Source organism: Chelonia mydas, chromosome 18 (genome assembly GCF_015237465.2).
Source record: "Chelonia mydas isolate rCheMyd1 chromosome 18, rCheMyd1.pri.v2, whole genome shotgun sequence".
In the NCBI taxonomy this organism is placed as follows: Eukaryota; Metazoa; Chordata; order Testudines; family Cheloniidae; genus Chelonia; species Chelonia mydas.
The window spans coordinates 8,596,823-8,616,640 of NC_051258.2; the positions used below are offsets into that span (position 1 = coordinate 8,596,823).

Sequence of the window (19,818 nt, forward strand, 5' to 3'; positions counted from 1 at the left end):
ATCATCTCTAGCAAACACACAAGCAGGATCTATTAATAGAAACACTTCCCCTTTTTCTATAACTATCTCTGCTAGCAGTTCGCTGTGCTTTACCCTCTCTTTTTTCTGGATGAGGCTACAATCTGCATTTTAAAGGGGGGTGGGAACCCTCAGACTGCTTAAATCTCACCTCTGCCAGTAAGGGCACACGAGAACAGCTGGAAAGACACCGTAGCCCAGATAAACTACATGCACTCTGGTTTACAACTATAAAGCTGATGGTCCTAGGAACAGAGCTGAGGTAACGCCCCTCCCCTACATTAAACACTGCTCCCCTTTCAGAATAGTCAACACTTGATGAAGAAAACCTTTTAACTGGTAACTAAACTCTGTTCTACTGCAGTTGAGGGAAGGAGAGCAGGGGAAGCTCTACCTGATAGTTCATAGCTGGTGTGCACTATCATTCACAGAAGGCACCAATTTGGGTTAAACCAGAACACTTGCAATAAAGGCCTACTCAGAAAGGGGGACTTGTACTTAACCTTAAACCTCTAGCAAATTCTTCTCTTCTGTCATTCTGTCCTGCTTCAGGTTCCAAAGAACGTCAGCTGCTATGGTAGTTTTTGTGATGTCAACACAGCTCCAGAGAAACTGGACTGAGGCCTTCACAGTCACTGCACATTGTGCCGAACACATAACTTACATCAGGCTACCCAAGAGCCATTACAACTTTCGGTTGCTACCAACATTGGATGGACTTGACGTGATGACCAGAGGTGAGACTCCACAAATTCTACTCCAAACCTCCAGCGCCATCCAACGTTCCTTTTTACATTTTGAACCTATTCACGCTAGCCTAAGCAGATAGGGATTTAAAGTTCCAACAAATCAGCTTGGTCCTGCTATATTTCACGATTCATATATAAACCATATGCTTCCCATCTTTGACAATACAAATGTGGCTTTCCAAAATTGTGTCTAGGATTTTTCTTGTCTTGCTCTTACCGTATTTGCCAGTACACAACCAGCCAGTGATGGCTATGGTGATATGAAGTTGTTTCCCTTCAGTTAAAGAGAGGAATTCGAACTCTTCGATAGCTCCCACTCGTTTCTTCATCTTGTAGCCTGCATGTATAGAAATCACAGAGTAATGGTAGGGGCTGCCAACAGCAGAAATTAATAACAAATTCTTAGCGCTTTGCTTGGGTGATCAGATGGGATGGCAGCAGGAGGCATTATCTGCTATAATTAATAACTGTCCTCTATTACACCATAGTTCTTAATGCTAAAACTGAGGTGGTTTCCATTTACTGTGGTTAGCTACAATCCCAAAGGCAACCTGTCTGCATGAGAGTGTCTGTCTGCATTGTCTAACCCAGTTGCCATTAACCCAGGGAAATCTACTGCATTGTCATCAGGGTGCGGCACAACATCTAACTCAGGCTCGAGAAGAGGGCCAGCCCAGGGCTATGAAGATCAGCAGCCACTGAAGAACCAGAGGTTGAGTTCTGCTGGTGTACAAGTAGATGGTTTAGTCCACAATTCCCTTTGCAGACCTCACACTCTAGAGCTCAGCCATTAGTACCTGACTTTGCATACATTATTCCATCGCTTGGTGGTTCAGAATCTAAATCTGTTATCTTACCGGTAAGGCCAGCTCCCGCTGCTCCAAAGAGTGATGCCAAGACAGCAATTCCCGCCGTTGACCCTAAAGCTGCTGCCCCAGCACTCCCAATGATAGTTGCAGCTCCAGCAGCAACGAGAGGGGCAGCAAGACCTCCCGTCAAACCTAAAGGTGCAGCAAGTGAGAATTTCAGTGCACGATGATGGTGGAAGACAAACAGATTTTCATGTCTTTGTGCTGAGTCAGCAGAGGGGATAGCTATTCTCACAATAGGAAGTTAACACGCACCAGGAAGTGAGCTAACCCACCACATCCCATGGAAGGACCTGAACCAGAAGCTGGAAGGGATCACCCTCCTCTCAGAAATCCAGTATAGTCTTCCCCACACTGCTCCATCAACTAATCCAACCCCGATTTTCAGAGACCCTCCCCACTCGCTGAGTCTCCAGCCTGGATTGTTTTCTCACTATCACCAGTATAAAAGAGGATTAACTTCACGGAAGTCAAAGGAGAAACATTGGTGTAAGTGAAAGTAAATTCCAGCCATCTCTTATTAGAAAATCCTGGGCCATTCCCACATTATCCTGATTTTGAAGAGTCTAGAGAAGATGTTGCATCTGACTCTCTCTAACACCAGGGTAAACGAGGAGAAATAAGTTTAAAGAGCCAGATCCTCAGCCGGTATGAATCTTTGTAGCTCCATCTAACCCAAGGAAGCTACATGGATTTACATGAGCTGAGGAACTGGCCATATGTTTGTATACATCTGAATCACCAAACAATTCTGCCTAATAGACCAGCTGAGAGATTGAGCTCAAGTTTATCTGGAAAATCACCTTCGGAAGGCTGAAAAGTACATTTACTCCCATCTTCTGCATCGTGTAAATCCACAGTAACTCCCCAGAAGTCATTGGAGTCACATTACCTTACTGCTGGCCTGAGAAGAAAAATGAGGGTTGACTGCCCCTAGCCCCATAGGTTTTGTTTTTGCAAAGCCCATAAGAATCTCCTGGCTTTTGGAGTTTCCCTTGTTTCTGATTTGAACTACTACTACTACCTGGAACGTGACAACACTGCAAGCAATGAACGTGTTAAAATTAGAACTAGGACAAAGATGGAAGCACAGCTGCTGTTGCTCAGTGAATCATTTCAGAACTCCCACTCTGCGCTTGCCACCATCTGGGTAACCCAGTCAGGTCCCAGAAACTGCAGGGCAGCCTCACCTATCACTGTTCCGCCCCCTATTGTTGCCAAGCCAATCATCAAGTATCTCCTCAATTTCCTCTTCCTTTCTTTCTTTCTTCTTGATGCTTCTGCAGTTCTGGGTGGGAATAAAAATCGTGAGAGCCTGACAGATAACACCACAACACCCAGATCCGTTGGGCTCTCCTGATTCACAGCACAGAATTTCACTACTGGGAACAGTAAACACGGTCATGCAGGTGTGCATTACGGCAACACACTTAGACATATGACCACAAAAATAAAGCCACAGATTTAAACTGAAACAAGGTAACTGATGACAAACCCCAACACAGGTGACTCACCGGGAAAATCCATCCTAACACAGGACTGCAGCTTGTACAATGAAAAAAGCAAGCATTTTAACATCCACATATTGCTTATATACACGTAACAGTGATCAAACAAGATCTCTTGAAGTTTGCAGAATACGCAACACCTTTTTTATAGTACTGTGCAGATCACGCCATTCAAAAATGTTGCACTGAGCAGGATGGGGCCCTACAGATGAAACATGAGGGTGGATGGCTTAGGGATTGCTATTATGGGCTAGAGAGCCTTTCACTTCTAGGTCTCAGGTTTGAATCCAGCCCAGTTCGGATCGATTATCATTCGTCAGCTGTTGAGCAGCCTCTATGAAATAAGTAGGGTGGTGCAGCTCCAGTTCTCAGTAGACAAGTGCCCACACCGGAGATTGTACTACTTGGCACCCTTGTTGGCGGTCTCTGCAGAGACACCAAGGACTGAACTGTTCTCATCCCTAGAGAGGACCTCTCCAGTTCACGACTTGAAGGTCATTTCCAAGTTGGGGGGATGCACATTCTGTGCATAAACAGTCTCGAGGGCTATGAATCCTTCACTATTCAGAAGCACTCATTGCACTCCTAAGGGTATGTCTACATGGTAAAAAAAAATCAAACAAACCCCGTGCCAGTGAGTCCCAGATCTACAGATGCGGGCTTGCGCTAAGGTGCTAAAAACAGTGGTATAGATGGTCAGGCTCAGTCTGCAGCTCAGGCTCTGAAGCCCAGGAAGCGGGGAGGGTTTCACAGCCCAAGCTCCAGCCTGAGCCCAAATGTCTACACCACTATTTTTCGTGCTATCAAACGAGCCCTGCAAGCCCAAGCCTGTAAACCCCAGCTGTGCGATTCACTGACATGGGGCTGGGTTTGCCTTAAGTGTACAGTATGGGCCTGATGTTGATCCCACTGCAGTCAATAGTAAATCTCCCCTTAATGTTAATGATACTGATTCAGACTATTACTTTTGGACCAGGCCTGTTAGATGCCGAGCAGAAAAGAATTAGGATTCCAGCAAATGTTGTGGCTCAGTGAATAAAGTTTTAAAGGCTATGTCTGGTGGTGAGGCTGGAATTGGACTTAACACCCCTCCCCCAAATAAAAAAACCAAGCAGGCTCCACATTTGTAATCTCATTTCCCTCTCTTCCTAGATACTGGCTACAAGTCAATCCTATTTAATAGCTGTTTTTATGAAAGCTACACTTAAAAGAAAAAAGTGCTACTTGCCTGCTAGGCCCTTCGAGCAACAAATCAAATCAAAGCAGAAAACTAGAGTCGCCGCGGGAAGTAAGCTGGAGCGTTGCCTTCCTGATGCTGTTTTGTGGCGGCTGGAGACTCCCCACTGGCTAACGGATACTGAGGTGCCAGGTGCCCACTGGGGCCGATTGTAATATGAGGGATAGAAAACGATATTGAAGAACCAATGATTGTGGAAAACAAATCATTTCCTTTCTTTGTGCTGCGGAAAAGTTGTTAGTAGAGGACTTAGCTTTCTATTCTTAGATCTGTTAAACAATCAAAATTCAGGCAGAGAGTGACCTCACCATACCTTACCGGCGAGAGCGGTTCCAAAGTGTTTCAGGCAACCGTACCAGCGTAGCTAAGTAAGACCTAGGCTGAGTCAGCCAGTGCCCACTGCCTCTTGTTTAATTGGGCCCACTCTAACCAGCAATGGATCACAGGCTGCTCTGAAGTCTGGTCTTGCCAGTTACAGGTTAGATGGCATGCAGTTTCCTAGCTGGTGTAAATCAATGTAGGTCCTTGGTTTTAATGGAGCTACACCGATTTAAACCTGCTGAGGATCTGGTGTTAGAGAAGATCAGTAAGAAGGCGGGCAGTGGCAGCACGTGGGTGCCCAGCTCAGAGATCAGCTTTAACAAAGGAAGGAGGAAACTAAAGTTCTTGTACTGGGATCAGTGTTTGGGAATCACAGTGCTACAGCATTTCAGAGTAGCAGCCGTGTTAGTCTGTATTCGCAAAAAGAAAAGGAGGACTTGTGGCACTTTAGAGACTAACCAATTTATTTGAGCATAAGCTTTCGTGAGCTACAGCTCGCTTCATCGGGTGCATTCAGTGGAAAATACAGTGAGAAGATTTATATACACACAGAACATGAAAAAATGGGTGTTATCATGTATGATATGTATGATAACACCCATTTTTTCATGTTCTGTGTGTACATAAATCTCCTCACTGTATTTTCCACTGAATGCATCAGATGAAGTGAGCTGTAGCTCACGAAAGCTTATGCTCAGATAAATTGGTTAGTCTCTAAGGTGCCACAAGTCCTCCTTTTCTTTTAGTGCTACAGCACAGTCCTAGACACCGCCCCTTCCAAATAACTTTGGACACCAGCAGTAGGTCTCAGATTTTATGGCCGGAGGAAAGGTATTTGCTCTGTTTATTCACGAACTGCTGATCAAACTTGTTGATCAAACTCAAGCTGCAGAGGATCCTCCTTCTCATGCCTTAGCCCACAACATGCCCTAATTGCCCGTGTGGCTTCACAAACAACTCTCTCTTTCCAGCTGGAGCCCTGCCATCTGACCCTGAAGCAACACACTTAGGGTGCTCAAATCCATCAAATTTAGCTTTTATTTAAACTGGGCTCTTTAGCAAAATGCTCAGGATCAATTCTGACCTCAACTATCTCAGAGCAAATCCACTGACATTTGCATCCATGTAAACTGAGATGTGAACATGTGCCAGAGAGCTTAAGGCACATGTAGCCAGACTGCAAAATGGAGACTCCTGCTAGAGAATGAAGAATCGCTTTGTGATTCTATTGGTAAATGCATACGCTGCTCTTGCCATTGCCTTGTGGAAAGCTCATACAGTAGCAATTCACGGCTATGCGATATTACCGGAACAAATAGCTCAATAAAGATTGTTGTGGTATTCTGTGATTGTCTGATGATTACCTGTTCCCAAAGGTTGCTGATCTAAGGCCCAAGAAACAGGGTGATCTACGCAGTTCTGAGCTGATCTATTATGAACTTGTAACCAGAGAAAAACCCCTTGGTGGGGTTTGAAGGACTGACTCCTGCCAGAGCGCCGCTGGAGTTGGCTATGGGGGGGTGATTTCTGGTAAGCTTATTAGCATTGTTTTAAAGATGTTTTCTCTGTAATCTTTTCACCTTAAGAATAAATGTGCTTGCTGTGACAGGGTCAGGCCAGATGGCTACAGGAGAGTGATAGAAGGTAGATATATTAACCCCAGATTAAGCAGATCCCTTTTCCCTGAGTAAGATAATGGGCTGTTCCAGAACAATCAGGAAGTTGCTGGAACCAATTAAGGCGGCTAATTAGGACACCTGGAGCCAATTAAGAAGCTACCAGAATCAATTAGGACAGGCAGGCTAATCAGGGCACCTGGTTTTTAAAAGGACCTCACTTCAGTTAGTGAGGTGTGTGCGAGGAGCTGGGAGCAAGAGGCGTGCAAGAAGCTGAGAGTGAGTAGGCGTACTGCTGGAGGACTGAGAAGTACAAGCGTTATCAGACATCAGGAGGAAGGTCCGGTGGTGAGGACAAAGAAGGTGTTGAGAGGAGGCCATGGGGAAGTAGTCCAGGGAGTTGTAGCTGTCATGCAGCTGTTAAAGGAGACATTATAGACAGCTGCAATCCACAGGGCCCTGGGCTGGAAGCCGGAGTAGAGGGTGGGCCTGGGTTCCCCCCATCCCCCCAATTCCCTCTTTGATATAAGAGGAGTTCATCTGGACTGTGGGTCCCACCAGAGGGGAAGGTCTCTGGCCTTTCCCCCGACCCATTAGGTGAGCCAGCAGAGGCTGTGGGGATTGTTCTCCTCCTTTTCCCCATGCTGGCCAGTGATGAGGTTAGCCGAGTGAATGGCAGGTTTGTGCCACTAACAAAAGGAGCCAAACTGAGGACTGCCGTAAACCTCTGAAGCGAGCAAATCCGCCAGAAAGTGCGGGACCCACCAATACAGGCTTGGAACTTTGTCACATTGCTTAGAAAGAGCTGTGTGGTAACTTATTATGCTGTTCGTAGCCTTCGTAGAGTACGCAAAGCATAGACGCTGGCCAGGTTAGACACTCTGGCTTGCTTGGAATAATACAGTGTAGGCAAGGAACTGTGCAGCCAGGAAAAATCCCTGTCAGGAGGGAGGGAGATTCAGGTCTCCGCCCAAGGGAGGTTACAGCTGAGGAGTCAGGAGACTGGAGTAGGTGCCCTTCATATGTTATGAAAATACAGTCATTATTGCCCTTTATTGTATGTATTTAAGCTGCAATATAGTAAGACCATAAACCAGTCATGAAACATAAGGACTCAATACCAGTTTTGTTAGTCAGTGTCAATCGGTTCACACCACGGCCCTTGTTTGTCAGTCTTTGAAGAAATACTGAACGTTAAATAGGAGCATAGGAAGCGCCAAACTGGTCCGCTCAGAACTTCGGAGCGGAGCCGAGAGCTGGAGCGCGGAGCAGCTCCGGAGCAGTGGAGCTGCAGGGTTTTGCCTGGAGCTGGAGTGGAGCTGGAGCACAGCTCCAAAGCCCTGGCTCCACTGACCTATTTCTGACAGTGGCCAATACCAGCTTCTTAGGATGAAGTTATATGTACAGAGGACAATTATGGAATGGCCTGAAGATGAGGAAGTTTCTTCCTAACCCTCTCATTGTTTGGCTTAAGCCCTGAAACATGAGAATTTATATCCCTTCCAAACTTAGAATTTTTTAAAAATCCCAGGTAATATAACTGTGGATACTTTCATTATCCATACAATTGTCTAATCCTTTTGGAATCCTGCTAAGCACTCTCTATGTTTGATAAAGAAAACTTTAGAGCAAGTCCCAAACTTTTGTACTGTGCAGTTTTGCTAAACACGACAGGCAGAGAATGAATCAGTGGGTGAAATCCTGGCACCATTGAAGTCAATGGCAAAACTCTCCTCAACATCAAAGGGGTGAAGGTTTCCTCAGTAAATATATATATCCTTTTTAAAACATTACTTATTTTTACCTCATTTTGCATATTATGCAACAGAAAACCTCTAGAAGCTGAGAACATCTGTGCTGCCACTAAGGGCTACATCTTTAACATCTTACGATTTCCCAATGTCTGCGTGAAAAAGTGCATGTGGCATGATTCCATAGGCAAATGGATCTTTTGACACTTTGTCTATTACATGTGCAGTTATTCAATTATCCAGTTAACCCTCCCCACTTGCAGGGCCCTAGAGCTCGGGCTCCAGCCCGAGCCTGAACGTCTACACAGCAATTAAACAGCCCCTTAGCCTGAACCCCATGAGTCCGAGTCAGCTGGCATAGGCCAGCTGCGGGTTTTTAATTGCAGTGTAGACACACCCACAATGGTTAATGTTGTAGTAGTGCCTATGAGCGCCAGGCATGGGCCAGGAGCCACTGTACTAGGCACTGTAAAAAACCCGGAATAAAAAGACGGTCCTTGCCCCAAAGAGTTTACAAGTTACAGAAGTGTCTTAAGAGGGTAGCATTATCACGGAATGATAAGACTACTCCTTTGCACTTTGACAGTGTTAGTCACCTGAGGATCTCTTCGCACTTTACAAAGGCAAGTAGATTTTACCCCCATTTTATAGATGGGGAAGTGACTTGTGTAAGGGCACACAGTAGGTCAGAGTCAGGAGAGGAGCGCAGATCTCCCCGCACCAGGTCACGGCCCTGAACACAAGACATTTAATATACCATTATTTTTGCTAACTAGCATCGACATTTCCTGAGAATATTCCTGTGCCCTATTCCAAGGTAACATTTGCTTATATTCTCCTGCGGTAGTGTACCTTCTCCTACAGGACTGGAACCTTCACTGCCTAACGGAACTCCTTCAGTCTTAGTGGTTCTAGATGGTATTTGCTCCCGTGTGGATGAATGAACATGCTAAGATTTTACTGGGGACAGATTGGGAAGCTGCTCAAGAGTTATAGCTGCCCTTTTTAATGCAGGACCTTAAATGGTCCATCATCACAGGTGTTTGTATGATCTTCTGCTTGCAAGGCTTTTGTCGTTGTCTGAAATTATCCATGCCACGCTTTATCATCAGAGGATGGAAAAGAGTAGAGTTGTTGGTGGTACCAGCAGATCTTCTACAAAGCAGAGAGGCACATCTCCCTCTTGTTTCCCTAACCAGAAATTGAAGGACATCAAGAGAACAGGAACACAGCTGGCCGGCTCTCACGCTTGGTAATGAGGGCTTGAGGTATCTGGGTTCAGGGATAGTTGGCAGCTAAATCCTGTCTATAAATACAATATCATAAAACGTCATCAGCAGAACTTTAACCTTCATTGCAGCCTGGTTACAGCAGGCACCCACTGCCTTTGAAAGCGCCTACATTACTGGTATTTCACACTGCCTTTAAGGTGGATTGTACTTTATGGTTCATAGTTGGGTTATAAGGCTGTTGTTTCCACACGGGTAATTACCTGCCTATGTTTGGTTATTCTATGCCCTCAGTGACTTCAGATTTGCAACTACTTCTCCTGTACCATAAACTGTTTCAGCCAGATTTTATAAGTAGAATTATAGCTCATTCTCCAGTGATCATAGAATCATAGACTATCAGGGTTGGAAGGGACCTCAGGAGGTCATCCAGTCCAACCCCCTGCTCAAAGCAGGACCGATCCCCGACTAAATCATCCCAGCCAGGGCTTTGTCAAGCCTGACCTTGATGATGAAAGGATGTAAGTAGATTTTATTACGCAACTGATATATAAGTTGTCACACTTTTCAGTTTCTCGTAAGACAATATTTAGTGCTCCATGCAACAACACAGAAGTTCACATCTGTCATGTCAGATACCAATAACAGTGATTTAAATATTTGGAACATTGCTATGTAGATGCTGTGACAGAATTTACCCCTTTATCCATTCCCTACACACTACTGAAATAATGTTTGTTCAAGATATGTCTTGTAAGGTGTCATTTGAAGACTCAATTTGCTAGTCAATATTGTCCTGATAAAATGTGTATGGCAACATTGTATGTGAAGTTATAAGATTTCCCTGTATGCTGTTATTAACATATGCTCCAAACTGAGGTTGACAAGCAGGTCTGTCAAAAGAACGTGTGCTCTGCTTAATGTGCATTTAAGCAGTAAACAGAGTCATCAAGCAGGAAGGGAGACAATGGGAGTTCAAACAGGTAGGAAAACCAGCAAGGAACAGACTTACCTATAGATACTCTGTCTCCTGAATCTCAGCTAGAAATGTTTTTCAAGAGGGGTACTGACACCATAAAAAGGAGGAATAAATGTCCCAAGGCATCCGCTCCTCTCTTTCTGTCCATCATTTCATGGCATGAGAAGGGACAAAGGAACATTAAACAGGAGAAGAGGTCCTTGCCTAAGAAGTTTGGCCAGTAAGACTGGTGAGAAAAACTCTGCTTTGAATTTAACATAGTTTGTTAAGTTAGGCATTAGCTCAGTTTTATCTTTATTTTTCTTGTAGCCATTTCTGACTTTTATGCCTCATTACTTGTATTCACTTAAAATCTCTCTTTGTAGTTAATAAACTTGTTTTTCTGTTTTATCTAATCCAGTGTGTTTAAACTGAAGTGTCTGAAGAACTACTTGAATTAATAAGCTGTCATATTATCACCTTCAAGAAACAAGGGACTTAACGTACTTGTATTGTCCAGGAGAAGGCTGGGCAGTACAGGACATACATATCTGGGGGGAAATCTAAGACTGGGAGTGTGCTGGGGTTACCCTGCAGTTTAACCTAGGCTGGTAAGAGCCAAGGTGTGGCTAGCTGCAGCACGCACACAGACATAGCTGGGAGTGATCTGCTGGAGGCTGTTGGTGAACAGTCCAGACCGGAGGCTACAGCAGCAAAGCAGTGTAAAGCGCACCCCAGGTAAGAGGGCGGGGTGACACAGCTACTCGTTACTCTAAACTGTGTCCTGGGTATGTCACAGATGCCCATATATTGAAAATCTAATTGTGCATGCACTGGGCCACATGCGAAAGTTTCTGCATCAGAAGATACATGAGCAAATCTTGTGTGTTACAAGTACAGGGTAAAAATGCATATGGAGAGGCTGCCAACGTCTTGGCTGGCAAGGGCTGTCCTAGGGAACCCCTTTAAAAGGCAGAAGCAGTGCAACCTCATGCTGGACTCCTTTTCCTAGGAAACTCTGTGAGGCTAGAGTGGGGGATGATTGGTGAGTAGGGCTAGGTGATTTAGTTGTCATGCAGAGGGAGCCGGTGGAGGCTCAGCAATGTGGTGAATGGTAAGTGTTTTTTAATTCACTTGCAGGAGATCTGCGTAAACACAACAAGTTTATTAGCTTAATCTAATCAAGTGCTAATAAACGCATTAATCACCTAGCCCTACTCACCACCAACATAGGGCCACCTACTCCCTGCTAAGTTCCAGTGTTGCAAAGAGCCCTCTGTGGGCACTGACGTAGTGGTAGCTGAACTCATGTACAGGGAGTGGGTGGGAAGAGACACCCATGCTTGGATCTCTGGGGGCAATCTGACTCGATGACAGGATCAGTGAATGGCAGCGTAAGAGCACAACAGAAATAACCATCATCATCATCACAACAAGACCAGGGCAGAGTGCTTAAAATACCATCAAAACAACTAGGCAGATAGTGCGTCAAAGGCCAAAGTGACTGCACCAGGACAGAGAGGAGGAAACCTGACATGGGGAAAAAAAAGACAGGGGTGAAGGAAAGACTATAAATATGGGGCTGACTGTGGAGATACCAAAGCACACTTTGGGGAGAAGAAGCCTTTAGCTGTTGAAAAGCATGACGAATGGGCTAAGACTGACGCCAGTCAGAAGTAAGTTCCATATTGTAAGGCCCACTGCAGCCAAGGCGTGCCCTCCTGTTAACTCAGGCTAGAAGGAATCCTTGAAAGACCGGTGGTATCTGAGCTGAGGTTGACCAAAAAGGATCCCTCGGAATATATCCAAATGAAGAGCTGTACCGAACAGCTTCTCATTTTGATGCATAGCAAAGCGATGTACTCCTCTTCCTGAGTGTTAGCAAATATATTTTCTATTTATCGAAAGTCCAGGTAGGACACTCTAAATGCCATTTTCCTCACCCTGTCCCTTACCAATATTCCTCAGCCCAGACCTGGAGGGACCATCTTTAGGAATGAATGTTGTGCTGTTTCCACATTCGTTTATTTAGTCTCTGGGGCCTCTCTGTTGAGATTGCCAATGAGGGGACCAATTGTGGTAATAGTTTTTGTTATCTGGACACCAGATTGTTTCACATAAACTGCTAGCCAAAAAGCTTCAAATAGTAACAACGTCTGATTCTGACTGACCATAGCTGGATTTGAACCAATGACTAAGAGGTGAACTCGAGAGACTCCATATCCCAATTTCCAATCTCTTAAGCCATCCGCTCCCCCACAAATAATGCTTAAGGCTCCTCTTCCTTATGATCTGGTTGTTAGTGCCTAAAGGAAAGTTTTCAAAGCAAAGCTTCTAAAGTATATAATGAAATTCTGCACACAAAGCTGGCCTAAGAAGTCATGCACACGTGCAATATCCATTGGGTTAGGTTGTGGTTCCTCTAAGGATCAGACCCCAGGAACTGAGCTCCAGTCTGAACAAAATATAATGACCCATTGTTGTAATACCATCTCGAAGGGTAAAGAACTTTGCAAACTAATCAAAAAATGTCACCCTCACTATGTGCATTCTCACACACTCGTGCCTGAGACTGAGTCCATTTCTACCAGCCGCAGTACAAAAAAAATCCATCAATAGTGACCCTTGCTCCTGGATTCCAGTAAAACCCCATCCTGCTCAGCCATTCACAACCTTTGAGATTATTTGGACTACTCATTTTTACAATAAAGTCATTAACGAGAAGTTCGTGAGACAAGCTGTTCAGAAAACCCACGGCGACATCTGAACAACACGGGGTCACCGAGACTGATTAATGCGTTTATTAGCACTTGATTAGATTAAGCTAATAAACTTGTTGTGTTTACGCAGATCTCCTGCAAGTGCATTAAAACACACTTACCATTCACCACATTGCTGAGCCTCCACCGGCTCCCTCTGCATGACAACTAAAGTACTGTCCACTCTATCCCCAAGCCAGCACAATCCAAGGATGCTATTGCTTTGGCAGTTTCATAATGAAGGTTCTTATTATGAGGGTGAAATGAATTATCTTAAATATTAAGACCAAAGGGCCAGATTTACAAAGATGCAGATAGGTGTCTAGCAAGATTTACAGAAGTGCCTAAACTGATTAGCACCTAACTCCCATTGAAGTCAAATCTCACCAGGCACCTATTTGCATTTGTAGGCACCTAAACACCTTTCTAAACCCAGTCCCAGATCCTTAGCTGGTGTAAACCAGGGTGGCTCCACTGAAGTCACCAGCTGAGGAACTGAAGCTAAAAGTTTGTAGTAACATCACAGTGGCAGAGGCATTACTGTAAAGATGGGGATTAGACTGGGATTGAACAATGATAATAATACATAGCACTTACTTTGGGGCCTCACTCTTCCACCTTTACTTACACTCATTAGGACCTTACTTGTGAGTATTCCAGTTGAAATAACCAAAGACCAGGGTGCTACACACTTTAAGTAAGGATGGCAGAGAGGTAAGGACCCAATCCTGGGAGGTGCTGGGTGGCTTTCAGCATCTTGCAGGGTTTGTCCTCAGCGCCCATATTTTCAGAGCGCTGAGCATTCACAGCTCCAACTCATGTCAACTGGACCTGTGAACACCTCTGAAAAAAATCAATCCATAATTGACTAGCTTAGGGTCACAGGAGGGAGTGTCAGAGAAGGGACTAAAATGCAGGCAATTCACGGTGAGCTTACATGCTGGGAGAAGAGCCTGTTGTAAACCCATAGCCGACGCAAAGCTCTATTACAAACACTCTTACTCTGATGCTTCCTCCTTCTGCTCCTTCAGGCTCTCAAGTAGGGACTCCTCCAAGACTTCCAGCTCCTCTAAAGGGATTCTCAGCAGCCAAGTGACATGGCAGATCAGCACCCTCGCTCGGGCATCGTAATAGCCTTAAATAGATGGAAACACAGGGAATCGATCAATTTTAATCAGATCAGATCAAATAGCAAATGTTGCACTCTGCTCTGGGTGGTGACTGTTTATACAGTACTGAGATAGCATTGTCTATCCTTTCAGTTCATGCCAGCATATCCACGGATTTGGGAGAAATGAGGTTTCACCAATTAGAACATGGTAAAGCACAGGACTGTGAATTCATTAGCTCCATTGAAGTCAATGGACCTGGGCTGATTTACAACAGCTGAGGATCAGGACCTACATGCCCACCTAAGTCATGTTATCGTGAAGTATTCCTTGCCCACAAAACTCCTCACTGTCAGCAGAGATTCACTATAACAGGCGAGTGCCTATGTGGCAAAAGAATCTCCACCCCTTTCACTGCAGGAGTTGTTTAGGACCTCTTGTCACCCTCTCACAGTAAGGAAGCACTGGCAATTGTGGAGAGGTGGGTCATAACTTCATTCCCAGGAGGGAGAGGCTGCTGCAAGACCAGTGCCAAAAACAATGTGAAATAGACTTGTGGGGAAAATGAGGCAGCTCCCAACATCTAAGTGACAAAGCAAGATTTATTACCTTGTTTAAATGCGCCTCCAGATATAAGCTTTAAATTCGGTGCTTCTCATTTGTTATAACAGGGAGACTGGAGTTTAATAATAAAAACAGATCCAGCTACAAGCTAGCTTTGGTATATGTACATTGCTGACAGCTGTTTGCACTTATTCTTCACTGCATGAGCTGAAGGAATGGACAATGCAATCTGACAGCATTCAGTGGTAAAAAGAGTTACTCTGGGGCTAGGAAGCAGGAGCCCTAAAGAAAAAGATATTTTAAGCAGATTAGATTTTAAACATTTTGTGCCAGATCTACTCCCTGTCCTGTGCACATCTCCACAGCACTGTTCTCGTTTTCATAACGTATTCTGGGTGCACTCTGGCATGAAAGATGGCATTGCATTTTAAGGATGTGCATGTGAAGATACCAGCTTGAAACATCTAGCAAGTCTGTGAGAGACTGGATATGGAGATAGGTTAACCACTATCTGTGAAGTGCAATCTGTTTAGATTAGGTATTTATCTAACCCCAATCACTATAGGATCTGAGCATGTCACAGTCTTTAATGTATTTATTCTCACAATACCTTGTAAGGCAAGGAAGAATTAGTAGCCCCATTTCACAGATGGGAACCCGAGACACAGAAAGACTAAAGGCTGGATAATGTTATGAATAGGGCCCTACCAAATTCACAGTCCATTCTGGTCAATTTCATGGTCATAAGATTTTAAAAACAGTAAATTTCATGATTTCAGCTATTTAAATCTGAAATTTCACAGGGCTGTAATTGTAGGGGTCCTGACCCAAAAAGGAGTTGGGGTGGGGGTCACAAGGTTATTTTAGGGGGGTTCTGGTACTGCTACCATTACTTCTGCACTGCTGCTTGCAGGGCGCTGCCTTCAGAGCTGGGCGCCTGGCCAGCAGCCGCCACTCTCCAGCGGCCCAGCTCTGAAGGCAGCGCAGAAGTAAAAGTGGCAATACCACAATCCCCCCTACAATAACCCTGTGACCCCCTGCAACTCCCTTTTGGGTCAGGACCCCCAATTTGAGAAACTTTGGTCTCCCCCGTGAAATTGATATAGTATAGGGTAAAAGCACACAAAAGACCAGATTTCATGTGGGGAGATCAGATTTCACAGTCCGTGAAGCGTTTTTCATGGCTGTGAATTTGGTAGTGCCCGAGTTATGAGCAATGACAGCATCTGTAGTTACACTGGCTCAGTTGCCTGACCCGGGATTCACTGGGATGAGATACCTAACGTTTTTGAGGATCTGGGCCTAAGTGACTTGCTGAGGTTACACAAGAAGTCTGTAGTAGAGCAGAGAATTGAACCCAAGTCTCAGGCTAGTGCCAGAATCATGGCGCCATCATGCCTCTCTGCTAACTCACAGCTTGGTTTCTGCTTTTCCAGCACAGGGATAAATAAACTTGCGAGGCAAAGCCATGAAAATACTACTTTGTATTATTTCAGAGGGATGTAGAAACCTTTATTGTAATAGCTGCCTAACGTTCCATTTTCCATTAAAAATAAACTGAGAAAGCCAATGAAAAAAAGCCACTTTCTCCTGAGGTGGATGAGGTTTAACAACAATAAATTAACTTCAGTCCTGTGCAAAGGTGAATTGAAAACACAGTTGCAAAGTGCAGCCATTGATCTGAAATGAAGACTTTGCTACAGTTAGGCATTCTTTATATCATTCCAGTAATTTAATCCACCTCCTGGATTAAAACAAAACATTCGCTTGTGAAAGAAAACAAAAATATTATCATTTGTTCAAAATAGGCTTCACAGGAGATCAAGAATTTATTCCCTGGAAAGGTCACCAGTACTTGAAGTAACTTGCAGAACAAATAGTTTAGCCTGAGATTTTCAAAATGGCCTGATTGACTTTCAGTGGGAGTTGGGTACCTAAATTTCATAAGCCTCTTTGAAAAATAAATCATTTAGCATCAGAACTTTTCTGACACAGGACACATTTGCATGTTAAACCATGATGGAAAGAGGTTTGTAGGTTAGAGGGAGATAAGGAGATCACCAAGCAGGACAGATTCATTAACTGTAGGTTACTATTAAACATTTATATTACAGAACAAAAATTGGTTTTCTTGACGTTAAAGCAAGGAAACAGTGTGCTGCTGACATTAAAAGAATGGAAACAACATTATAATAGTTGGGATGGTATAGTCACCTTTGGAATAAGATTTTGTTATACAGTATGTGATGTCAATAAGTCTATATTATAAAAGCTCGTTAAAAACAAATTAGAACACTCACCATCCTTAAGAGAGAAGGACACAAGATCCTAAAACAAAATACGAAACAAGTAAGTTAAATTTTGATGGCATTTTACCCAAAAATCTTAAATAAAATAATGAATTAGACATACACTATAACTGAGTGATTGCAGCATGTCCGTATATGAATATGAGAAGCCATGGTGGATCATTTCAGTAAAACAATATATATCAAAGCCAGATGCTTTAAACACAAAGATACGCATACCCTGCTATATGTAATTGGGCAGAAACAGTCACCCGTAAATGGTAGAACAATTCACTTATGTATAAAGGAACAGTGTGTAAATTTATCACAGATGATCATATCACCATCAGATTGCACCAACCAATTATACAGGGCTTGTGAATCTGGAGATGTGGGTTCTGTCTCTGCCACAGACATGCTATGTGACTTTGGTCAACTCACTTAGGACCAGATTTTCAACAGAGGTCTCCAAGTTTTGAGAGCCTAAATTGGAGCACATTAGGCCTGGTTTTCAGAAGTCCTGAGCTTCCATCGGTCTAGCTGAAGTCAGTGGTAGCTAAGGGTGCTCAGCTTCTCTGAAAAACCAGGTCTCTCAGGGTAGGTTTACACAGCAGTTAAAAACACATGGCTGTTTAATTGTGGTGTAGACTTTTGGGCTTGGGCTCCAGAGCTCGGGCTCCAGCCTGAGCCCGAACATCTACAACACAATCAAACAGTCCCTTAGCCTGAGCCCTGTGATCCTGAGTCAGTTGACACAGTCCAGTGGCGGGTGTTTAATTGCAGTGTAGACATACCCTCAGGCTGAGCACCAGAATTAATGGTCACTTTTAAAGATGTTTGAATTTAATTTATCTGGGCCTCAGTTTCCCCATCTGGAAAACGGACAGAGTAATACAGGCCTTTCACATATAGGCTGTGAGGATTAATTATGAGCTTAGATGGAGGGTGCTAATGAAGGACAAAGTGCTGTTGTTATTACTGCGTTCTCCTTTTGTTTCATCACTCACAATGTTTAAGGTTGCGTGCACACAGCATACAGCACTGATTCAGTTGACATGCCTCTCTCTCGCCTACCAGGAAGAAATTGTGAAGAAAAGCCAGACGTGCATTTTTATAGGGAAAATCCTGGAATCTCTTTGGAAATGAGGAGCACAGCTGAAGAACCAGGATGCTGCAGAACCAGGATGCTGCCAGGGAGTTTATGATTATTAGTCCCACTGTGCCTAAGCATAATTTGCATTCTAGAAACTCTTCCAACCCTCTTTCCATCCCCGAGTATAGGAAATCTGAAATGGTGAGTGAGCTGCTCTTAGCCAATTGCTAATGCAAGAGGAGGAAAATATAGATACTCCCAAACCCAATGTAACTCCCTGGACTCTAATATTATTCCCAGTTGGAGAAGGTTCTGCTGTATAATTCAGATGTGCAAATCAATTACATGAATACAGATGGGGGAAGGAGCTTCTTGCAAATAGGGAGGGCTGAGGGATAAGAAGGGAGTGACTGGAGGTACTGAGAGTTGATGGAGGGAAAGGGCAGCTGGCTCTAGGCTGGGAAGGAGGATCCCCAGTGTTCATACCTGTTTTTGAGATGTACCAGACCCACAAGGTCCCGCTCCCTGCTCCCCAGCCTAATCCTGGACCCCAAAGTGGCCACTCTAACCCCTCTGGGTCATGTTCTCGCCTCCCCCCTACCCCAGACACGCATGAGTTTATCTAGGAGTAGAGCCACCCCAGTGTTTCCCTGTTCTGCCACCCCTGCAGGAATAAACAGACTGGGGGAAAGTCTTTCACAGAAGAACAGGCAAACAGGCGTCAATTTACTTTAAAATCTTTACACATAATTTAAGTGAATGATGGACACTGTTCCCAGCCATCACTTCTAAGTGGATGTTACCTGCTGACCCAGAAAAGAGAAGGACTTGGGAAGCAAACCCTTGGGGTGATTGTTGCGAGAGAACAATTCTTGATAGGTTTGACCTAGATGGGAAGCACATTCAATTGGCAAAAGTGGCTTCAATGGGAGTTGTAGGAGGCTCAGCGTTTTTTAAACTAAGGCCACTTATTTAGGTGGCTAAATATAGAGCTTAACTCCCGGCACTCATTTTTGAAACGGTCGGCCTGTGAGTTTAGCGGATTGAAGCAGGTCTCAAAAGCTGAAAGGTGGGTGCAGATATTCCGACTGACTGAGTGACAAACTGGGGCTAATGCTTATATCAGATGCTATAGGTGTGCCCACCTGTTTCTATTTGTCTCAGACTTTGAACTACGCTTGTGTGTGCTGTCAACTGGAACAAAACAAGTATTGATTAGTTTAGCTCAAAAATAATAGTCTGTTCTTTCTCTCCCCTTCTCAGCAGCAGTTGTGTTAAGATGATCTACAAAAGAAAATGAAATTGGCTTTGTGCCCTTGTTTGCTTCTTTATGATATATGAAGTTGGCATAAGGGGCTCTTTTAAACAGTCTTCTAACTGCTTGTTTTTTAGATTTGAAATTCACGTCCTGCTTCTCCTGTAAAACTCTATGGACCACTAAAGCAGTGGTTCTCAGCCTTTCTAGACTACTGTACCCATTGCAGGAGTCTGATTTGTCTTGCGTGCCCGCAAATTTCATCTCACTTAAAAACTCCTTGCTTACAATATCAGACATAAAAGTACAAAAGTGTCATAGCACACTATTATTGAAAAACTCCTTACTTTCTTATTTTTACCATATAATTATTAAATAGATCAATTGGAATATAAATATTGTACTTACATTTCAGTGTATGGTATATAGAGCAGTATAAACAAGTCATTGTCTGTAGGAAATCTTAGTTTATACGGACTTCGCTAGTGCTTTTT

The 19,818-nt window shown here is 44.0% G+C and overlaps 1 protein-coding gene across 8 annotated transcripts in view; it reads right to left on the reverse strand.

Annotated features, from left to right (window-relative positions):
- The window catches only part of TMCO4 (transmembrane and coiled-coil domains 4), an 83,222-nt gene that overhangs the window by 49,302 nt on the left and 14,102 nt on the right, over window positions 1-19,818 (reverse strand). For all 8 annotated transcript variants that reach the window (XR_006286481.1, XM_027829929.3, XM_043531866.1 and 5 more), the window contains 5 exons: window positions 16,989-17,016; window positions 14,018-14,150; window positions 2,827-2,924; window positions 1,625-1,768; window positions 985-1,104 (listed from right to left, as the gene is read on the reverse strand). Coding sequence is in view for 7 of the 8 variants with exons in the window: in XM_027829929.3 (XP_027685730.2) it covers window positions 985-1,104; window positions 1,625-1,768; window positions 2,827-2,924; window positions 14,018-14,150; window positions 16,989-17,016 (523 nt within the window). In the remaining variant the exon portion in view is untranslated. The remainder of the gene's footprint in view (window positions 1-984; window positions 1,105-1,624; window positions 1,769-2,826; window positions 2,925-14,017; window positions 14,151-16,988; window positions 17,017-19,818) is intronic.